This window comes from Leucoraja erinacea, chromosome 38, assembly GCF_028641065.1.
Source record: "Leucoraja erinacea ecotype New England chromosome 38, Leri_hhj_1, whole genome shotgun sequence".
NCBI lineage: Eukaryota > Metazoa > Chordata > Chondrichthyes > Rajiformes > Rajidae > Leucoraja > Leucoraja erinaceus.
Window position 1 is genome coordinate 3192893 of NC_073414.1, and position 16224 is coordinate 3209116.

The 16224-nt window shown below is 45.3% G+C and overlaps 1 protein-coding gene across 1 annotated transcript; it reads left to right on the plus strand.

Annotated features, from left to right (window-relative positions):
- Positions 1-167: 167 nt before the first annotated feature.
- LOC129714139 (serine/arginine-rich splicing factor 5-like) lies at positions 168-13898 on the plus strand. The gene is given in 9 exon segments (XM_055663628.1): positions 168-304; positions 2423-2566; positions 5305-5375; positions 5773-5812; positions 5814-5878; positions 6719-6788; positions 9607-9680; positions 10983-11093; positions 12191-13898. Coding segments are annotated over 8 exon segments (858 nt in total). The 5' UTR covers positions 168-304; positions 2423-2440; the 3' UTR covers positions 12492-13898.
- The last annotated feature ends 2326 nt before the right edge of the window (positions 13899-16224 follow it).

Sequence of the window (16224 nt, forward strand, 5' to 3'; positions counted from 1 at the left end):
GACCAATGAGGACGCGTGATCGGCAGGACTGACAGACATGGGCGCCGACCAATGAGACGCGAGGTCGGCCGCCGGGGAGGCGGGACAGACGTGACGGACAGGCGCAGTAACCAATGGGACGCGAGGAAGAGGAGATGGGGGCGGGCTGTGTGACGTCACACACTGGGGGCGGATCTTTGGCCCGTGCGGCGCGGAGTGGGAGGCCCCGTGCCACTGCAGGGTGACGGTGACGCTGGCGTCGAGTGACTGAGGCGACGGCGGAGAGAGCGGCAGCGGCAGCGGCAGCGGACGGAGCCGAGCCACGGTGCGAGCGGGGCGGCCGGGGGCCGGGGAAAGACTCGCGGATCGGGCCTAGATGTCTAGGCCCGGCGGGCAGCGGCTGGGCCTCGGGGTCAAGTCTGGGGCCTAGGCCCTGTGGGGGTGGAGCGGACACCCCACACTGGGGTTAGGGGGGAGGGGCGACCTCTCGACCTCAGCACCTCAGCGTTTAACTGCTGTGTTTTTCCCCCCGAACCTTCTGGACGTTGCTCTTGTGTCCCGTTCTGTTCCCCTTGTGTTCACAACACAACAACATCCTCCCCCTCCTCGCCACGGCTGTTGCCCTTTTGTACCTCTCCTCACCTCCCTATCCTCTCTCCCTATCAGTATCCCCCTCTATCTTCTCCCCCTATCCTCTCCATCTCTCTCCATATCCCCTCTCTCTCTCTCTCTCTGCCCCCCCTCTCTATCTTTGTCCCCCCTATCTCTCTCTCTCATCTCCCTCTCCCTCTCTCTATCCCCCCCCCCCCTCTCTCTATCTATCCCCCCCCCCCTCTCTATCCCCCCCCCCTCTCCCCCCCCCTCTCTCTCTATCCCCCCCTCTCTCTCTCTATACCTCCCCTCTCTCTCTACCCCCCCCCTCTCTCTCTCTATCCCCCCCCCCCTCTCTATCCCCCCCCCCTCTCTCTCCATCCCCCTCTCTCTCTATCCCCCCCCTTCTCTCTCTCTCTCTCTCTCTCTCTCTCCATCTCTCCCTCTCCCTCTCTATCCCCCCCCCTCTCTATCTCTCCCCCCCCTCCCTCTCCCCCCCCCCCTCTCTATCCCCCCTCCCTCTCTCTACCCCCCCCCCCCCTCTCCCCCCCCCCCTCTCTACCCCCCCCTCTACCCCCCCCCTCTCTCTATCCCCCCTCTTTCTCTCCCCTATCCCTCTCTCTCAGTATCCCCCCCTCTCTCTCAGTATCCCCCTCTCTCTCTCAGTATCCCCCCTCTCACCCCAATCCCCTTCTCTCCCCTATTCTCTCTCTCTCTCCCCCCTATTCTGTCTGTCTCCCCACTACCCCCCCTCTCCACCCTATCCTCCACCTACTTCCCCCCCCCCCCCCCGGTCTTTCATATATTAGTCGTTTCGACCACACTGACACCATTTTTAACCCCGTTTTAAAAAAATCGGGAAAACACCCAATATTTCCCCCCTTTTTTTCTCCTCCCCTCACCTCGTCAAACTGAAATCACCACCATCCGTCTAGAGTAACACCTTTCAGTAACGATGATTTCTCTCTGTGTGAGATTTAACCCGTTTCGTTTTTTTACGAGGCAGACTTGTTAAAGTTACATCTTTCACGGATTTTGCAGTCTGATCCCTTTTTCAAAAAAAAGTTTAAAAAAAACGAGTAGTCAAAGCTGAGTTAGCGCTCTGTGGGTTTAAATTCAAATTAAAACAATATTCTACCATGTAATGTGACGTTATATTATGTGTTCGCTTGTCTCGCTTTAACCATTCAAAACGCTAATCCGATTTAAAACAAAACTTCCTGCTGGCCACTTCGGGTTTTTTTTAAATCCTTTCTCTGTCGTGTGTGAATTAAACTTTATTCAAATTGCATACAGAGTTGGGGAAATGTAAATAGTTTGCCTTGTTGAATGGGATCTTTAGCATTGGCCAATGTTTTGCATTTAATTGCTTCTCCTTCATTGTGTTATCAGGAACAATGTTTCTGGCCTACCTCTTAAAATACTTGTGAAAAAGGCAGCATTCATTGCCTACAATTGTTATTTTCCTTCAGGGTAACTCCAATTTACCTCTGGGAATATCTCAGGACTTGTATTTGAAAATTAAGAGATTTAAGATTTGTTACAACTTTTTTGCCATTGTGAATGAATTGCTTGCTTTTCAACTTGTAAATTTCTAGCAATTTCTGAAGATGGTAATTTTTGTTAACAGCTTGTGTGCAATTGGTGCAATGTAATTGGGCACTTTGCCAGCCTGACCTTATAAGTAGCTTTTTTTTTAAACAAACAAGTCAACTCCATGTGACCAGCGGGCCATATTCATATTGGATTCATAAGTGATATGGTATTTGGGTGTTTACGTGTGCCACCAGTTCAGTCCTCCCAACATTCTAGCTCTTAATATTGTGTGTTTATTGCAATATTCTCCTTTCAGACTATATAAAGTTTCAAAATGAATGGTTGCCGAGTGTTCATCGGTCGCCTGAGCCCTCAGGTGAGGGACCGCGACATTGAAAAATTCTTCAAAGGTTACGGACGCATTCGTGAAATTGACCTGAAGAGAGGCTTTGGATTTGTGGTGAGTATTTTGCCTTTTTAAACAAGTTTTTGTTCTCCATTCAACGCAAGTTATTTATTTTTCTTGATCTGTTCGTTGTGTGTTTCATTGCACTTGATGGTTACTTTGTTGCTGCCGTGAAAAGAGTAGGTTTGAGAATGAATAGGCAATGGTACTGCAGCAGATGTAACGTCACCAAGATTTTCAACTGCCTCTCAAATGATGCCGTGTTGAGAAAGGTAGCAGAATGGATTAAGATAGGATAGTAAAGGCTAATTAGTGAAACAGGGTAAATAGTGGTGCTCTGCGAGAACCTGTAATCGGAAGACACCACCATTTATAATAATTTGAACATGTAGTGCTTTTTGGGTGAAGGGAATGGGAGGCAATGTGCAAACTGCCACATGTTCAACAGACAATACACTTTTGAGGAAGAATACACCTAACGAGAGTCTGGTGTACAAATATACTATGGTTTATTTAGAGGGTGATCATTGAAAGCAAGAGGGGACACAATGGAGCTACATGGAACCTTATTTAGTTCAGATTGGGGTCATGTGTTAGGACAAAAAAAAAAACCATTGGGCATTGGGAGGCAGAGGGGTAAAGACAGGGGCAACCAAGTAGAGGTCTTTGTTATGAAGGAGGACAGACACAAAATGCTGGAGTAACTCGGCGGGAACAGGCAGCATCTCTGGAGAGAAGGAACAGGAGACGTTTTGGGTCGAGGCCCTTCAGTTATGTAGTGTATTTGGAGGGATTACGAAGAACAGTAGTGGAGCTAGATAGAGCCCATCAGTACCAGTGAGTCAAAGAAATTGCAGTTGGAAGTACGGGTGAACCCAGTATTAAACCAGTGGTAAATACTTTACCTGCACCAAGGACAGGCATAGATCCCCAATACAGAGCGACCAGTGGGAAATGCCCCCAAGGTGATTTGCATGACATTTCACTTCCTCTGAAATTGTATCCAGTAAATTGAACAAGCCGTAAAACACAAAAAAATAATTTTACAATGAGATGATTCTTGAGTTAACTTTGTCTGCACTTGCAGCCAAGATATACAAAGTAATCCATTTGACCAAGGATAACTATATGAGGTGCATTGTATTTTGTTTTAATAGGACTCACTGTTGCCTTGTCAAATAAGTTTCATAGTGGCTGTTTTGTAGCAAAGGCATGAGTTGTTGTACAAATGTAGTTTTGTGGCAAAGGGAAGAGAAACTTTGCCACAATAAAACGGCATATCATGTGTCAACTGTGTCTCAATTACCCCTGCGACAGCTTTTGTGTAGTCATTGCTAACTAATTAAGGTCCCCTATTTAATTGAGTACCTTCTTATCGAGTCTACACACAAGTTTAGAAGTTATTCAGGCAGAGCTGAACACACTGTTCTGCATTTGCACACAATGGTGTCTGTCTTGTCGCGTCTTGTACGTATTGGTGGAAACAGGGACGCGACGTGAACGCTCTTTCCTTGACCCCCATTGAGTTGCATAAAGGTGCTGAGAATTCAGGTTTTGGAACTGTAGGATTTTTGCAATCGGAGCAGTTGGTGCAAGCAGGAAATGTGTCATCCACGTAACTGGTTGAGTGCAGCGGCAACAACTCGAGCTCAGGTCCATCCAAGCCAAAGCAGCAACTCAACAACTGTAGGACATTTGCTTTCTCTGTCACCGGTCGGCCAGCGCACAGTGGCTGCATTGTGTACCGTTTAAGAATTGTACTTTTGTTGGTCACCAAGGCTACTTCAGCTGCCCCTTCCAAGCCAATGACCTCTTCAGCCAAGAAGGATAAGGCTTGTAGTTGCAGTCATTGGTTGATGCAGCTTTGTCAATAAATATTATCTTGCATTATGGAACATTTTTCAGTGGGTAGCATGTCACAACGTCAGAAGGGTTTCCGCCCGAAACGTTGCCTTCGCTCCATAGATGCTGCCGCACCCGCTGAGTTTCCCCAGTACTTTTGTCTACGTCAGCACTACGAACCACTTTTGGCTGCTCTGATCATCCCCCATCTTCAGGTTGGGAATTGGTTGTTTATATTGATTATCAACTCCATTCGGCAGCCCTGAATGAAGTTGTACATCAGCCATAGAGGTATGAGTTGGCACCCAAATCTGTAAGGTCAAATCTAGGTGATTCAATGCCTTATCCAACCTCTGCTCCTGTGGTCCAGTTCCATTTCACAAGTGGTACGAGTTCATTTTTGCTCATCTTTCAAGTCTGAAGAAGGGTCTTGACCCGAAACGTCACCCATTCCTTCGCTCCATAGATGCTGCATCACCCGCTGAGTTTCTCCAGCATTTTTGTCTACCTTCGATTTTCCACCATCTGCAGTTCTTTCTTAAACACCATGGTTCTCATGATTTCTGCCTTTCTTATTTGCTGTGTTGAATTGGTTTGAGATCTATGAAAGACATCAACAGTAAATATATATTCCTTTTACAATGCATATATCTGAACCTGTTTTATTGGACTGATCCAGAATGATGAGTCATTGAAATTTTATGGCACTTAAATTTGAGAACCCAGCTACAGACTACCTGACTCTGTGGTTTTATTAGTTCCAATGGTGGAATTTGAACTTATAACAAATGTAAAGCACTTTGGCCAATGAGAGTTGTTTTTTAAATGTGCTATATAAATAAATGTGACTTGACGACCTTTGGCTTGCAACCGATCGATATCTGATTTTATGAAGGTGTTCATAAAACATGCTTAAGCATTGGTTTGAACCAAAACCCTGTCTTGTTTAGGAATTTGACGATGCACGGGATGCTGACGATGCTGTTTATGAGCTGAATGGCAAGGAGCTGTTCCATGAGCGGTAAGTACTGCAGAATAATCTGTGATTAATTCACTACACTAAAAACATCCTGAAAGTGGTCCAAGAATGTCAACATATTTGATGGAATTTGGGCATTTAGCGGTATAGTGGTTGTAGTTCTCATCAATTGCTTGTGGCTACTATAAGTGGACCTTCTGGTCATGTCCCCCTCCTAACTTGGTATTAAATATTTGAACACGGGAACATCTGTATGTTGAAGTTGATCCTAATTCTGGATCACACTGCTAGAATTGCTAGTACTTCAGTTTTGAGAGGTTCAATTTTTACTTGTTTTTTGTTAGCTTATTTCTTAAACAATTCAAGGTTGTGTAGCATTTCAATTTTGTATCCTTTCTCGTTCGAATGTAATTTTTTCTTTTTGTCCAAACTCCTCTAGGATCACGGTGGAACTGGCAAAGGCACCACCCCGGAGAGGAGGGGGGCCGATTTGGTGGGAGATTTAATTACTATCGCCCCAGAAGTGAACGAAGCAGTGGACTAAGGTAGCAAATTGATTGAAGTGTGTAAATTAAGAGGAAGAAGTGTAACCCCTTTCATTGTAACTGCTGTCTGTACTTGATGCCAATGCATCAATTCAGGAAGCTATCCGTAACCAATCTTTCTGATTGCATTTTCTGCATAGATCTTTGCTCCTTCAATGTTATTGCTTTAAAAAAGAATAATATTCTTGGTGGTGGAGAAATCCATGAACAACGTAGCATCGGTTTTCCTGTTCTCCATTTGGGGAATTTTATAGCTTGGTCTGAAACCATGGATCTGCTATCCTGCTTCCTTTATCTTCCTTCCTGGCAGCAAGTCACTGTTGCCTGCCCTGCCCTGCACCCTTGTCTCGTTGTTCTCATCTTTGTCTGCTCGCCATCATTGTCAAATGCAAATCCTGCTCTTTGTTTAAACAACTTTCTCGTGTGTGGCTTCATGCTTTTGAGCTGCGCTTCCTAACAAATTCCCCTGTAAGCACGTCATCAGCCTGGAATATTCGCTTCCTCCTCCGGCAATTTGAGGATGTTGTAAAGTTTGTTTTCCTCCCACGAACTGAGAAATGCTAATGGCAAGACCCAGCCACCTGTGCGCTGTTTATGTTTGAGCTTCCTGTCATTTTCTATCTGCTAGAGTTTTGTTTTCACCCTCCGACCACTGCCAACTAGCAGTAAAAATGAATTGATACATCACCTTTCCTTCATGGTTGAAGGCAAATATTGGCATTCATGTGTGATCGTCTAACTAAAAATCCCAGATTGTTGGGGCAGATGCCAGACCCCACTGAGTGCCTTTGTCCCATCTTTCTTTGTTCCTTTCAAGTGATGCTGTTAATGTGATTTCAGATATGGGCCTCCTGTTCGCACTGACTACCGGCTGATTGTAAAGAATCTCTCTTCCCGTGTTAGTTGGCAGGTGGGTCAACTTATTTAAATATAAATCTGCAAGAATTGTAACAGACTAAAACTGTAAGAATTTCAGTTTTTCGTGGATGCCTCTGCTTAAACACATGGGTCATAACTTCATAAATATAACCCATAGCTTGCTTTACCCTTGAGCCTGGGGAAGCTGTGCGTGCATAATACAAATATTTTGTAGGAATTTGGAGTAGGTCCATTGAGGAAGTTGGGAGTCTGGTAATGGTAGCCTGTTAAAGGCAGCTCTAACTATTGACCCATTTACTGCATCTTGTTTCCCCAACAAATATCATTGTTCCTTGTATTTGTGGCTTCTGGGTTACCGCTTAGTGTTCTTTCAACACATTGCATGGACAATTTCCCCGCATCTTATGCAGGTGTTTGTGTGACGTGTATCAACGCAATTTGCTCCAAGGTGTTTTTGCCACTGCTGTTTTCCTTCCTTAAGTGGCTTGCGAGAGGCGTAGCATTAAAATGCTGCTCCCGGACTTGGTGGAGAATTAACTGCAGTCCACTTTGCTGCAGCTGGTTAGTGTAAATTGACCAGATAAAACATTGTTGAAGCATTTAATCCATTGCATAACGGCATTCTTGCAACCACAGTTCACGCACAATTTTAATCTCCTGCCTCCCACCCATTATATGTGCTATTCATGGGGCAAAAAAAAAAGAAAAGCCTCAATGATGAGATTTTACTCTGGGGTGGGGATTGAGGCTTGTGAGAATGTAATGGTTGGCACCTCCTAACTGTGTCTATTTGCAGCTATTACTGTCTATAGGTAGCTTTGCTTTCCATTCCATGTCAGTTCTGTCCCAAGCCATAAAAAAGTGTTCCAACCTACGTCAATTACACTTCGAATTATTGCCCCTGGACATTAATTATTATGGAAGAAAGTGCTTCCTGATGTCACTCTGCGCTAGGTGCTTTGCCACCCCCTCTCTCTCTTTCTCCCTCTCTTTCTCCCGCCTTTGCTTTCTCTCCCGCCTTTGCTTTCTCTCCCGCCTTCTCTTTCTCTCCCTCCTTCTCTTTCTCTCCCTCCTTCTCCTTCTCTTTCTCTCTCCCTCCTTCTCTTTCTCTCCCTCCTTCTCTTTCTCTCCCTCCTTCTCTTTCTCTCCCTCCTTCTCTTTCTCTCCCTCCTTCTCTTTCTCTCCCTCCTTCTCTTTCTCTCCCTCCTTCTCTTTCTCTCCCTCCTTCTCTTTCTCTCCCTCTTCTCTCCCCCTCTCTTTCTCTCCCTCCTTCTCTTTCTCTCCCTCCTTCTCTTTCTCTCCCTCCTTCTCTTTCTCTCCCTCCTTCTCTTTCTCTCCCTCCTTCTTTCTCTACCTCCTCTTTCTATGTAACAATTCACAATGAATGCTGCATGATACATGTTGGGTTATTTTTGTGAAAATATGATCTTGGGAGGCTGTTGATTTTTAATTAAATCTTTTCTACTGAAATCTAATGGTATTCTGCACAAGCTTGTAAAATGAATCGCCATTACATTTCTGAATTGTAAATATTAACGGCTCCAATATTACGCCTATTTACTGTGATAATTGTACAAACTGTATAAATCTGATGGTTTGAATATTGTTGGAAATTAATGACCGCTTGACTAAATTTGAAAACCTTTGTTTAGCAGCTTGTCGTGAGGTCATTGGCATTTTGACCAGGAGTTCCCTTTTCTCGTGTTGTCGCGCCCTGTTTCTGGAATAGTCCCGTGTTGACTAATTTGCCAGTCGGCTCCCACGATAATTCAGGCGGCTGGACGCGGGTTCTGGGTTGTACTGATCCTAGGGTCACCGATGGCGCCGACTCCTGTCGCATTCCCAAGTTCCTGGTGTAAGGAAAAAAAAAAAAACGTGTCGATCTCGCTCTCGGAGGCTTGTCAGGAGATTGACTTGTGAGGTGGCCGAGCCTTCACCCAACCCATGGTTATTGGTGGCACTTACCCAGGGTGGCAGGCACATTCGGTGCCACTGAGGGAAGGGCCATGCCCCAAGATGCTGTATCGACAGGGTATCGTATTGAGTGGGCGGTGCACCCTATGCTTAGATGCATCATCGTGTAGGGCTTGGACGGTTGCCTAAAAATTGTAAAATGTCTGGGTAACCCAGGGCTAATTTAAATTTTATATATATTTAATTTGGAATGGGGATGTCATGATATTGAGCACAATATTTCAAGGCTTCTTCCCACCGGGATCTATCATTCCATGGGTCCTGCTGTATTGACTCGGTTGCGACACAAATTATGCCACATGTTTATCGAGCGATCCAAACGCACATAATACGAAGGAAATGGAGGCCGCGGGGTGGGGCGGTGATGTTGAAGTGAAACCACTTTCCAATCTCCCTGTACGCCACAGTGGTGGTAATGAGAGCAGCACACATTTTCTTTACAAGTTGAAGGGATGGTTCTCTTTTCCGGCACTGCTGGTTAATTTTCGTAAATAATTCGAGCCGTCACCAACCAAGTTATTCCTTTTGCTTGGTTGAGCACGAGTTAACAAGCCTGATGTGCTGAAGATTATTTTTAAATCTTGATCAGACCATTTACAGGAACTTTGAAGCAATGGTCTTCAGTTTGGTGCAGTTGACTGTGACATTCCACAGCATGTTAATTGTTCATATGTTGCCATCCTGTGTGTGGTGGAACAGGGAGGTTTAGCCCTGTTGTCGGGTTACATTTGGCTACACCACAAGCAGTCCACATCCCATACACTTAAAGTCCGTCCCATAGCATGACATCCCAATTCTGAGGCAATTAACTGGTGGTTATTGTGTTGTGTGTTTGTTCCTGTGTGAACCGCATTAAGTGTCTCTCCTGTTTGTAGGATCTGAAAGACATCATGCGGCAGGCTGGTGAAGTGACCTTCACTGATGCTCATAGAATCCACAATAATGAAGGGTAAGAGAGTGCCCTTTAGTTATCATTTAAATTCAGAACACATACTCCCAACCAGCAGTCACTTTCCATATTTGCTGACAATGAACAACCATTTTTTAACATGTTTAAGAAGGAACTGCAGATGCTGGAAAATCGAAGGTAGACAAAAGTGCTGGAGAAACTCAGCGGGTGCAGCAGCATCTATGGAGCGAAGGAAATGGGCAACAAAACCTATTTCCTTCGCTCCATAGATGCTGCTACACCCGCTGAATTTCTCCAGCACTTTTGTCTACCAACCATTTTTAACATTCCCAGCTAAAAGTAGTTTTTTTTTCTCTTCTTGGGGTAATGTTTGGGTATTCACGAGTGGTCAAACTGTTGGCATTTGTGTGAGCTGGGGAACCTCTTTGGGGGGAGCTTGGCAGTAAGTTTGTGGTTTCATAAAGTGTTAAAGTGCAGGTGTTCTGCCCGTGCTTCAAATTTGAGCAAGGAAAGGGCATGGGATTATAAATAGCAGCATTTTGTCATTTGTCAGCAAGTCCATAGGTCAGTTCTAGGTCACTTCTCAAAAGTTCCAGTTCAACTTTAGGCTTCATGTGGATGGTAATATTTTAAACATATGATTGCTATTTGAACAAACACCAAGACTGAATGTCAAACATATTGCTGTCCAAAGAAGGGTTTCGGCCCCAAGGCTTCAATAAAGTGGTGATGCATATTTACTTATTACAATCAATTAAACATTTCTGCCATTGTTCATGACTAGACAGGCCAACAAAATGTATCTATACCAGAGGGAGACAAAAATGCTGGAGAAACTCAGCGGGTGAGGCAGCATCTACGGATCGAAGGGAATAGGCAACGTTTCGACCCGAAATGTTGCCTATTTCCTTCATTCCTTAAGATGCTGCCTTACCCGCTGAGTTTCCCTAGCATTTTTGTCTACCTTTGCTGTATACCTGTTTGCGTGCTTGATGAATAAGGGGAGCTGTGAACTCTGCAATTAGACTCGAGGTGACTGTGCAGGAAGACCTTTGGGTGTTTGGCAAGGCACATTGGTGTTTGGAGAGGGCTGGAGAGATTTGGAGTGGCAAAGATGGAAAGAGAGAGTGTGCACTGCACTTGCCCCTCCCGTATAATGGCTGTGGCGGTGACTGGAAACTCTTGGATGTTTGCCATTGGCAAATTATAAATCACTGGGCTTAATTGCAACGTGCATATACATTTGCATTGACAGTAAATGACTTTAGAAATTGTTCTGCCCTTTTGCATCTATTCCATCATTCCATTGCTGACTTGTGTGTTTTTTTATTCTCTTCATAGCATTGTGGAGTTTGCTTCTTACACTGATTTGAAAAATGCCATTGACAAACTGGATGGGAAAGAGATCAGTGGGCGAAGGGTCCAACTGATCGAGGAGCCTCGCCGCCACAGGTAATCGTTGCAGCGATTGTGGGTTTGCACTGTTTCATTCCAAAAGCAGGAAGATTGTTCCCGATGTTGGGGAAGCCCAGGACAAGGGGTCACAGCTTAAGGATAAGGGGGAAATCCTTTTAAGACGGAGATGAGAAAAACATTTTTCACACAGAGAGTGGTGAATCTTTGGAACTCTCTGCAACAGAAGGTAGTTGAGGCCACAGTTCATTGGCTATATTTAAGAGGGAGTTAGATGTGGCCCTTGTGGCTAAGGGGATCAGGGGGTATGGAGAGAAGGCTGGTACGGGATACTGAGTTGGATGATCAGCCATGATCATATTGAATGGCGGTGCAGACTCGAAGGGCCGAATGGCCTCCTCCTGCACCTATTTTCTATGTTTCCATGGATCAGATGAATTTAAACTAGGAGACTGGGCTGGTACCCGAGTGCTCCAGTTTTTTTTAAGATCTCCACGTGGCGGGCTGCTGGAGCCAACTTGCGACAAGGGCAGACACCTGAAGATGGGCCGTTAGTGCCCAATCCAACCAGAATTGTTGCCGTTTGGCCCTACGTCCATTACCGAATGGTTTAAGAGGAGGGGTATAATGTAGATGGGGCATGTTGTGCAGAAGGGCATAGGTTCTGCACTAGCCTTGAATATAGCGACTTTAGAAAAACCTCTATGCCTTTCATACAGAAGGCATTAGTCACTGCAGCTGGAGGCCACTGTACATCTTCCACTGGGAAATGGAATGTGCTCATCAACGGTCCAGTCCCGATTATAGGTAGACAAAAGTGCTAGAGAAACTCAGCGGGTGCAGCAGCATCTATGGAGCGAAGGAAATGGGCAACGTTTCGGGACGAAACGTTGCCCATTTCCTTCGCTCCATAGATGCTGCTGCACCCGCTGAGTTTCTCCAGCACTTTTGTCTACCTTTGATTTTCCAGCATCTGCAGTTCCTTTAATAAACCTGATTATATCTAGACTGGTATTCCTTTCCGTTCTGCCTGACAATAGTTGTGATGACATGGGTTCAAGAGCAAATCGATGACCGCTCACATTGCGATTTTGTTCATTTAGGTACTCTATAAACCCGTGTCTTTTCTCCTCCAGGTCTTGGACCAGATCTCGTTCTCGAAGCTCTTCGCGATCCCGCAGCTACAAGGGCTCCAGAAGCGTTTCGAGGTCTGCCAGCCGTTCGCTGAGCCGCAGCCGGTCTCGCTCCTCCCGCAGCAGGTCGCCTGCCCGTGACGCCAAGCGGCAGCGGGACGAATCCCGCACCCCAAGCCGCTCGCCAGAGGTCAAGCATCGCAGGAAGCCATCCCAGTCGAGGTCGCGGTTGAATTCCCCTGGTAAATCGCCACGTTCCTGGTCGGGCTCCCGGGAGCAATCCCCTGTCAACAGTGCAGAGTAAACACCGCCATGTTGAAATGTTTTTATAATTTGCTAAAAGATTTTCTATGAAATGTTGGCCTCGTCATTTTTTTTTTTCCCCCTGTCTGTTGCTGGGTTTGGGATTTAAGTACCTCAACTTTGTTTCATGCAAACGCTTTGAACCGTATGATCCCATTTAATTCAGACATTTGGTTTAAAATCCTGTGTTTCTTAGATTAAGTTGAGAAGAATTGGTCATCATTTGACTAGTTTTGTTGAGACATTCATTGCTGGACCATTCTGGTGGGCCCATCAGCCCAGGGCTTCTTCAGTCAGTCCACATTAACCATGTTCTAATATTGACAGTTGAGAAATCAGTGTCAGGACAACTGGTCTGGCTTCCTAGAACTTGCATGAACGTGGAGTTTGGAATTATTTTTAAAAAGAAGTGAATGTGACAGATTTGAATTTGATTGAGCGTCCTTGTGATAAAACGTCAGATTGAGGTTTGTAGTTTAATTCCCCAACTAATTGGCGTGTTGGGAATATTGGGTTCAAAGGAGCTGAGCCAGTTGAAAATGAGTGCTTCCATTCATTGAGACATCTGCTGAAGACCAAACATGTTTTAGTTCCCAAACTGTGTGCATCTTAACTCGGATCTAGATGATGTTTCGGCAGCCGAGACAAGATTTATTTGCTTTGTACAAAATTGCTGAAACTGCCCTTCATGGTGCCAGTGGCTATTGAAAATATTCCGTTTATTAGGAAACCTCGCAAGATGGGTCATTTCCTTTTTCGTTTTGAGTTGCTACTGGTTCCAAGATTTTTTTATTTTTTTTAAACCTTGAATTTTCTCTCTCCACGAGTTTCTTCCAAAGCAGTGATTTGGTGCAGTTGTGTTTCAGTAGCGCACATTTACATCCTGCTTTTGGAGAACCCTGCCCTGCTTGCATTTGGAAGTTGCTTTCGTTTGAAAGCCCCGGTGTGTGGCTGCAGTGTAGATGATGTTTCTCACCTGCTCTGAGCGACGGGCACCAAGACCTGATCATGTGGGGAGGGCAGGTGCTGGAGGAAAGCAGGGAAAATGTGTGTATATATATAGTTTTTGATTCACATGTTAATAGTTCATGCTTTTGTTCCTTTCACATTGTTTTAAAGTGTATATATAAAGTTATATTTAACTTGACCCACCCTCTAACTAGTTGTTAGAGAACCAACCTGTAATGTTGCTCTGCATTGGAACTGAATTTGAAGGAACATCGTACACCAATTTAGATGTTTGTACTAACAATTTTATACGAAAACTATAAATCTCAATGTTCCATGTACCTTTACTGTAATCTGCTAGTGTAGAAAGTCTGATTGTGTACTACACAAGACTGTGCATCGCTATCATTCCTTGCAGCAAGAAATGGTACTGCATTAAAATTTTAGTTACCAACAGTGACCTTTTGCTTGTTTATTTTCCGGGCTGCTCTGTTCATCTGGGTTGAAGTTTAATTAAAATCTCTCTCATTACTTTCTGTTTTTGATGCAAGTGCGGGAAGATTTGTTTGAGACCAGATTGGTTCATGGAGGGCCTGGACACTAAATCTGCCTGAATTTGCTGCTGGTTTGGTTTAGATACAGCACGGAAACAGGCCCTTCGGCCCACTGAGTCCGCACTCACCAGCAATTTTACTCGGATGAGATGGTATATGGAAAAAGCTACTGAGGCAGGTGCAATAACATCATTTAATAGATTGATCTGATTGTGACCTCAACTCTGTTCCTATATATGTCACTCGCTGAGATACAATCTATTTGCTGCAGCCATTAAACATCCAAAGACTCTTGCTGACACTGCCTTTTGAGGAAGAAGATTCTGAAGACTCTCAAGCATTCAAAAGCAAATATTTAGTTTCCGCTCTGTCCTAAACGGATGACCCCTTATTTTTAAACTGTGATTCTACACAGGGTCTCGGGGGAAACATCTCCACTGCTTCCACTCTGTCAAGACCTGAGGGTTTTTATTTTTCGATCCAATCCCCTTCTTGTGGTTGCAAACCTGGCCTGTCCAATCTTTCCTCGTAGCAGGCATCAGCTGTGTGTAAGTCGGTCTTAGGATGAGAGACTGCAGAAGCAGCTGGACATGGAGAGGACATTTCCAGCAGTGGGAACAGCCTAGGACAAGTGGGACAGCCTCAATATAAAGGGCCTGTCCTACTTTCATGACCTAATTCACAACCTTTTTTACTCGTGGACATTTTTCATTATGTTAAAAAAAAACGCCCCGACCTACTTGATGCCATGAGTACATACGACTAGCATCATGACCTGCTAAGACCTACTTACAAATAGGTGCAGGAGCAGGCCATTTGGCCCTTCGAGCCAGCACCGCCATTCAATATGATCATGGCTGATCACCCCCAATCAGTACCCCGTTCCTGCCTTCTCCCCACATCCCCTGACTCCGCTATTTTTAAGAGCCCTATGTAGCTCTCTCCTGAAAGCGTTCCAGAGAACCTGCCTCCACTGAGGCAGAGAATTCCACAGACTCGCCACTCTCTGTGAGGAAAAAGTGTTTCCTCGTAACCATATAACAATTACAGCAAGGAAATAGGTCATCTCGGCCCTTCTAGTCCGTGCCGAACACTTACTCTCACCTAGTCCCATCTACCTCATCTCCGTTCTAAATGGCTTACTCCTTATTCTTAAACTGTGTGGCCCCTGGTTCTGGACTCCCCCAACATCGGGAACATGTTTCCTGCCTCTAGTGTGTCCAAGCCCTTAACAATCTTATGTGTCTCAATGAGATTCCCTCTCATCCTTCTAAACTCCGGAGTGTACAAGCCCAGCTGCTCCTTTCTCTCAGCATCTCGTGTCGACCATGCTGCGAGTGTGAGTCAAGGGCAAACTCGGCAGAGGTCGTGGAAGTGGGACCTTCCCTTAGGGACGCTCTTTTAGAATAGAGAGGAGGAATTTCTTTAGCCAGAGGGTGGTGAATCTGTGGAATTCATTGCCACGTGGATGGCTGTGCAAGACTAGTTATTGGGTATTTTTAAAGCGGAGATTAGTTGAGAGATACAGTGTGGAAACAGGCCCTTTGGCAACACTGCCCCACACACTAGGGACAATTTTACATTTACACCAAGCCAATTAACCTACAAACCTGTACATCTCAGAGAACACCCACGCAGGTCACGGAGAGAACGTACAAACACTGTACAGATAAGCACCCGTAAACGGGATCAAACCGGGATCTCTGGCGCTGTAAAGCAGTAGCTCTACCACTACGCCATCGTGTGTGCTGCCCAGTGGAGATTGATGTTCGCCAATTAACCTAGGAACCAGAGAATACCCACGTGGTCACAGAGAGAAGGTACAAACTTTGTATAGACAGCATCCGTCTGCAGTCAGGATTGAACCCGGGTCTGTGATGCTGCAAGGCAGAAACTCTGCCACTGCTCCCCACTGTACACTATGTCAGAACATGTTACTAATAAACGAATACCAATGAGAGTTTGTTTGGGCTGGTGACAGGTCAAACGTGCACTCTGTAGCGACTCTACCGTTGTGCCACTGTGCTGCCCTTGTGCAGTAAGCATGAATTACTCTGTTCTTTAGCTGCGACATATGAGAAGTATTTGCATCAGGGCTAAACACACCACAGTTTAGTGTTGGGGTGGGAGATTGCGACCTTCACCTGGTCCGCCCTGCTTCGACGAATGCAATCAACCAGGCGTGCACGATCAAATAGAACAAGTTGTCAAACAGCTTTAGGCTTGTGCACA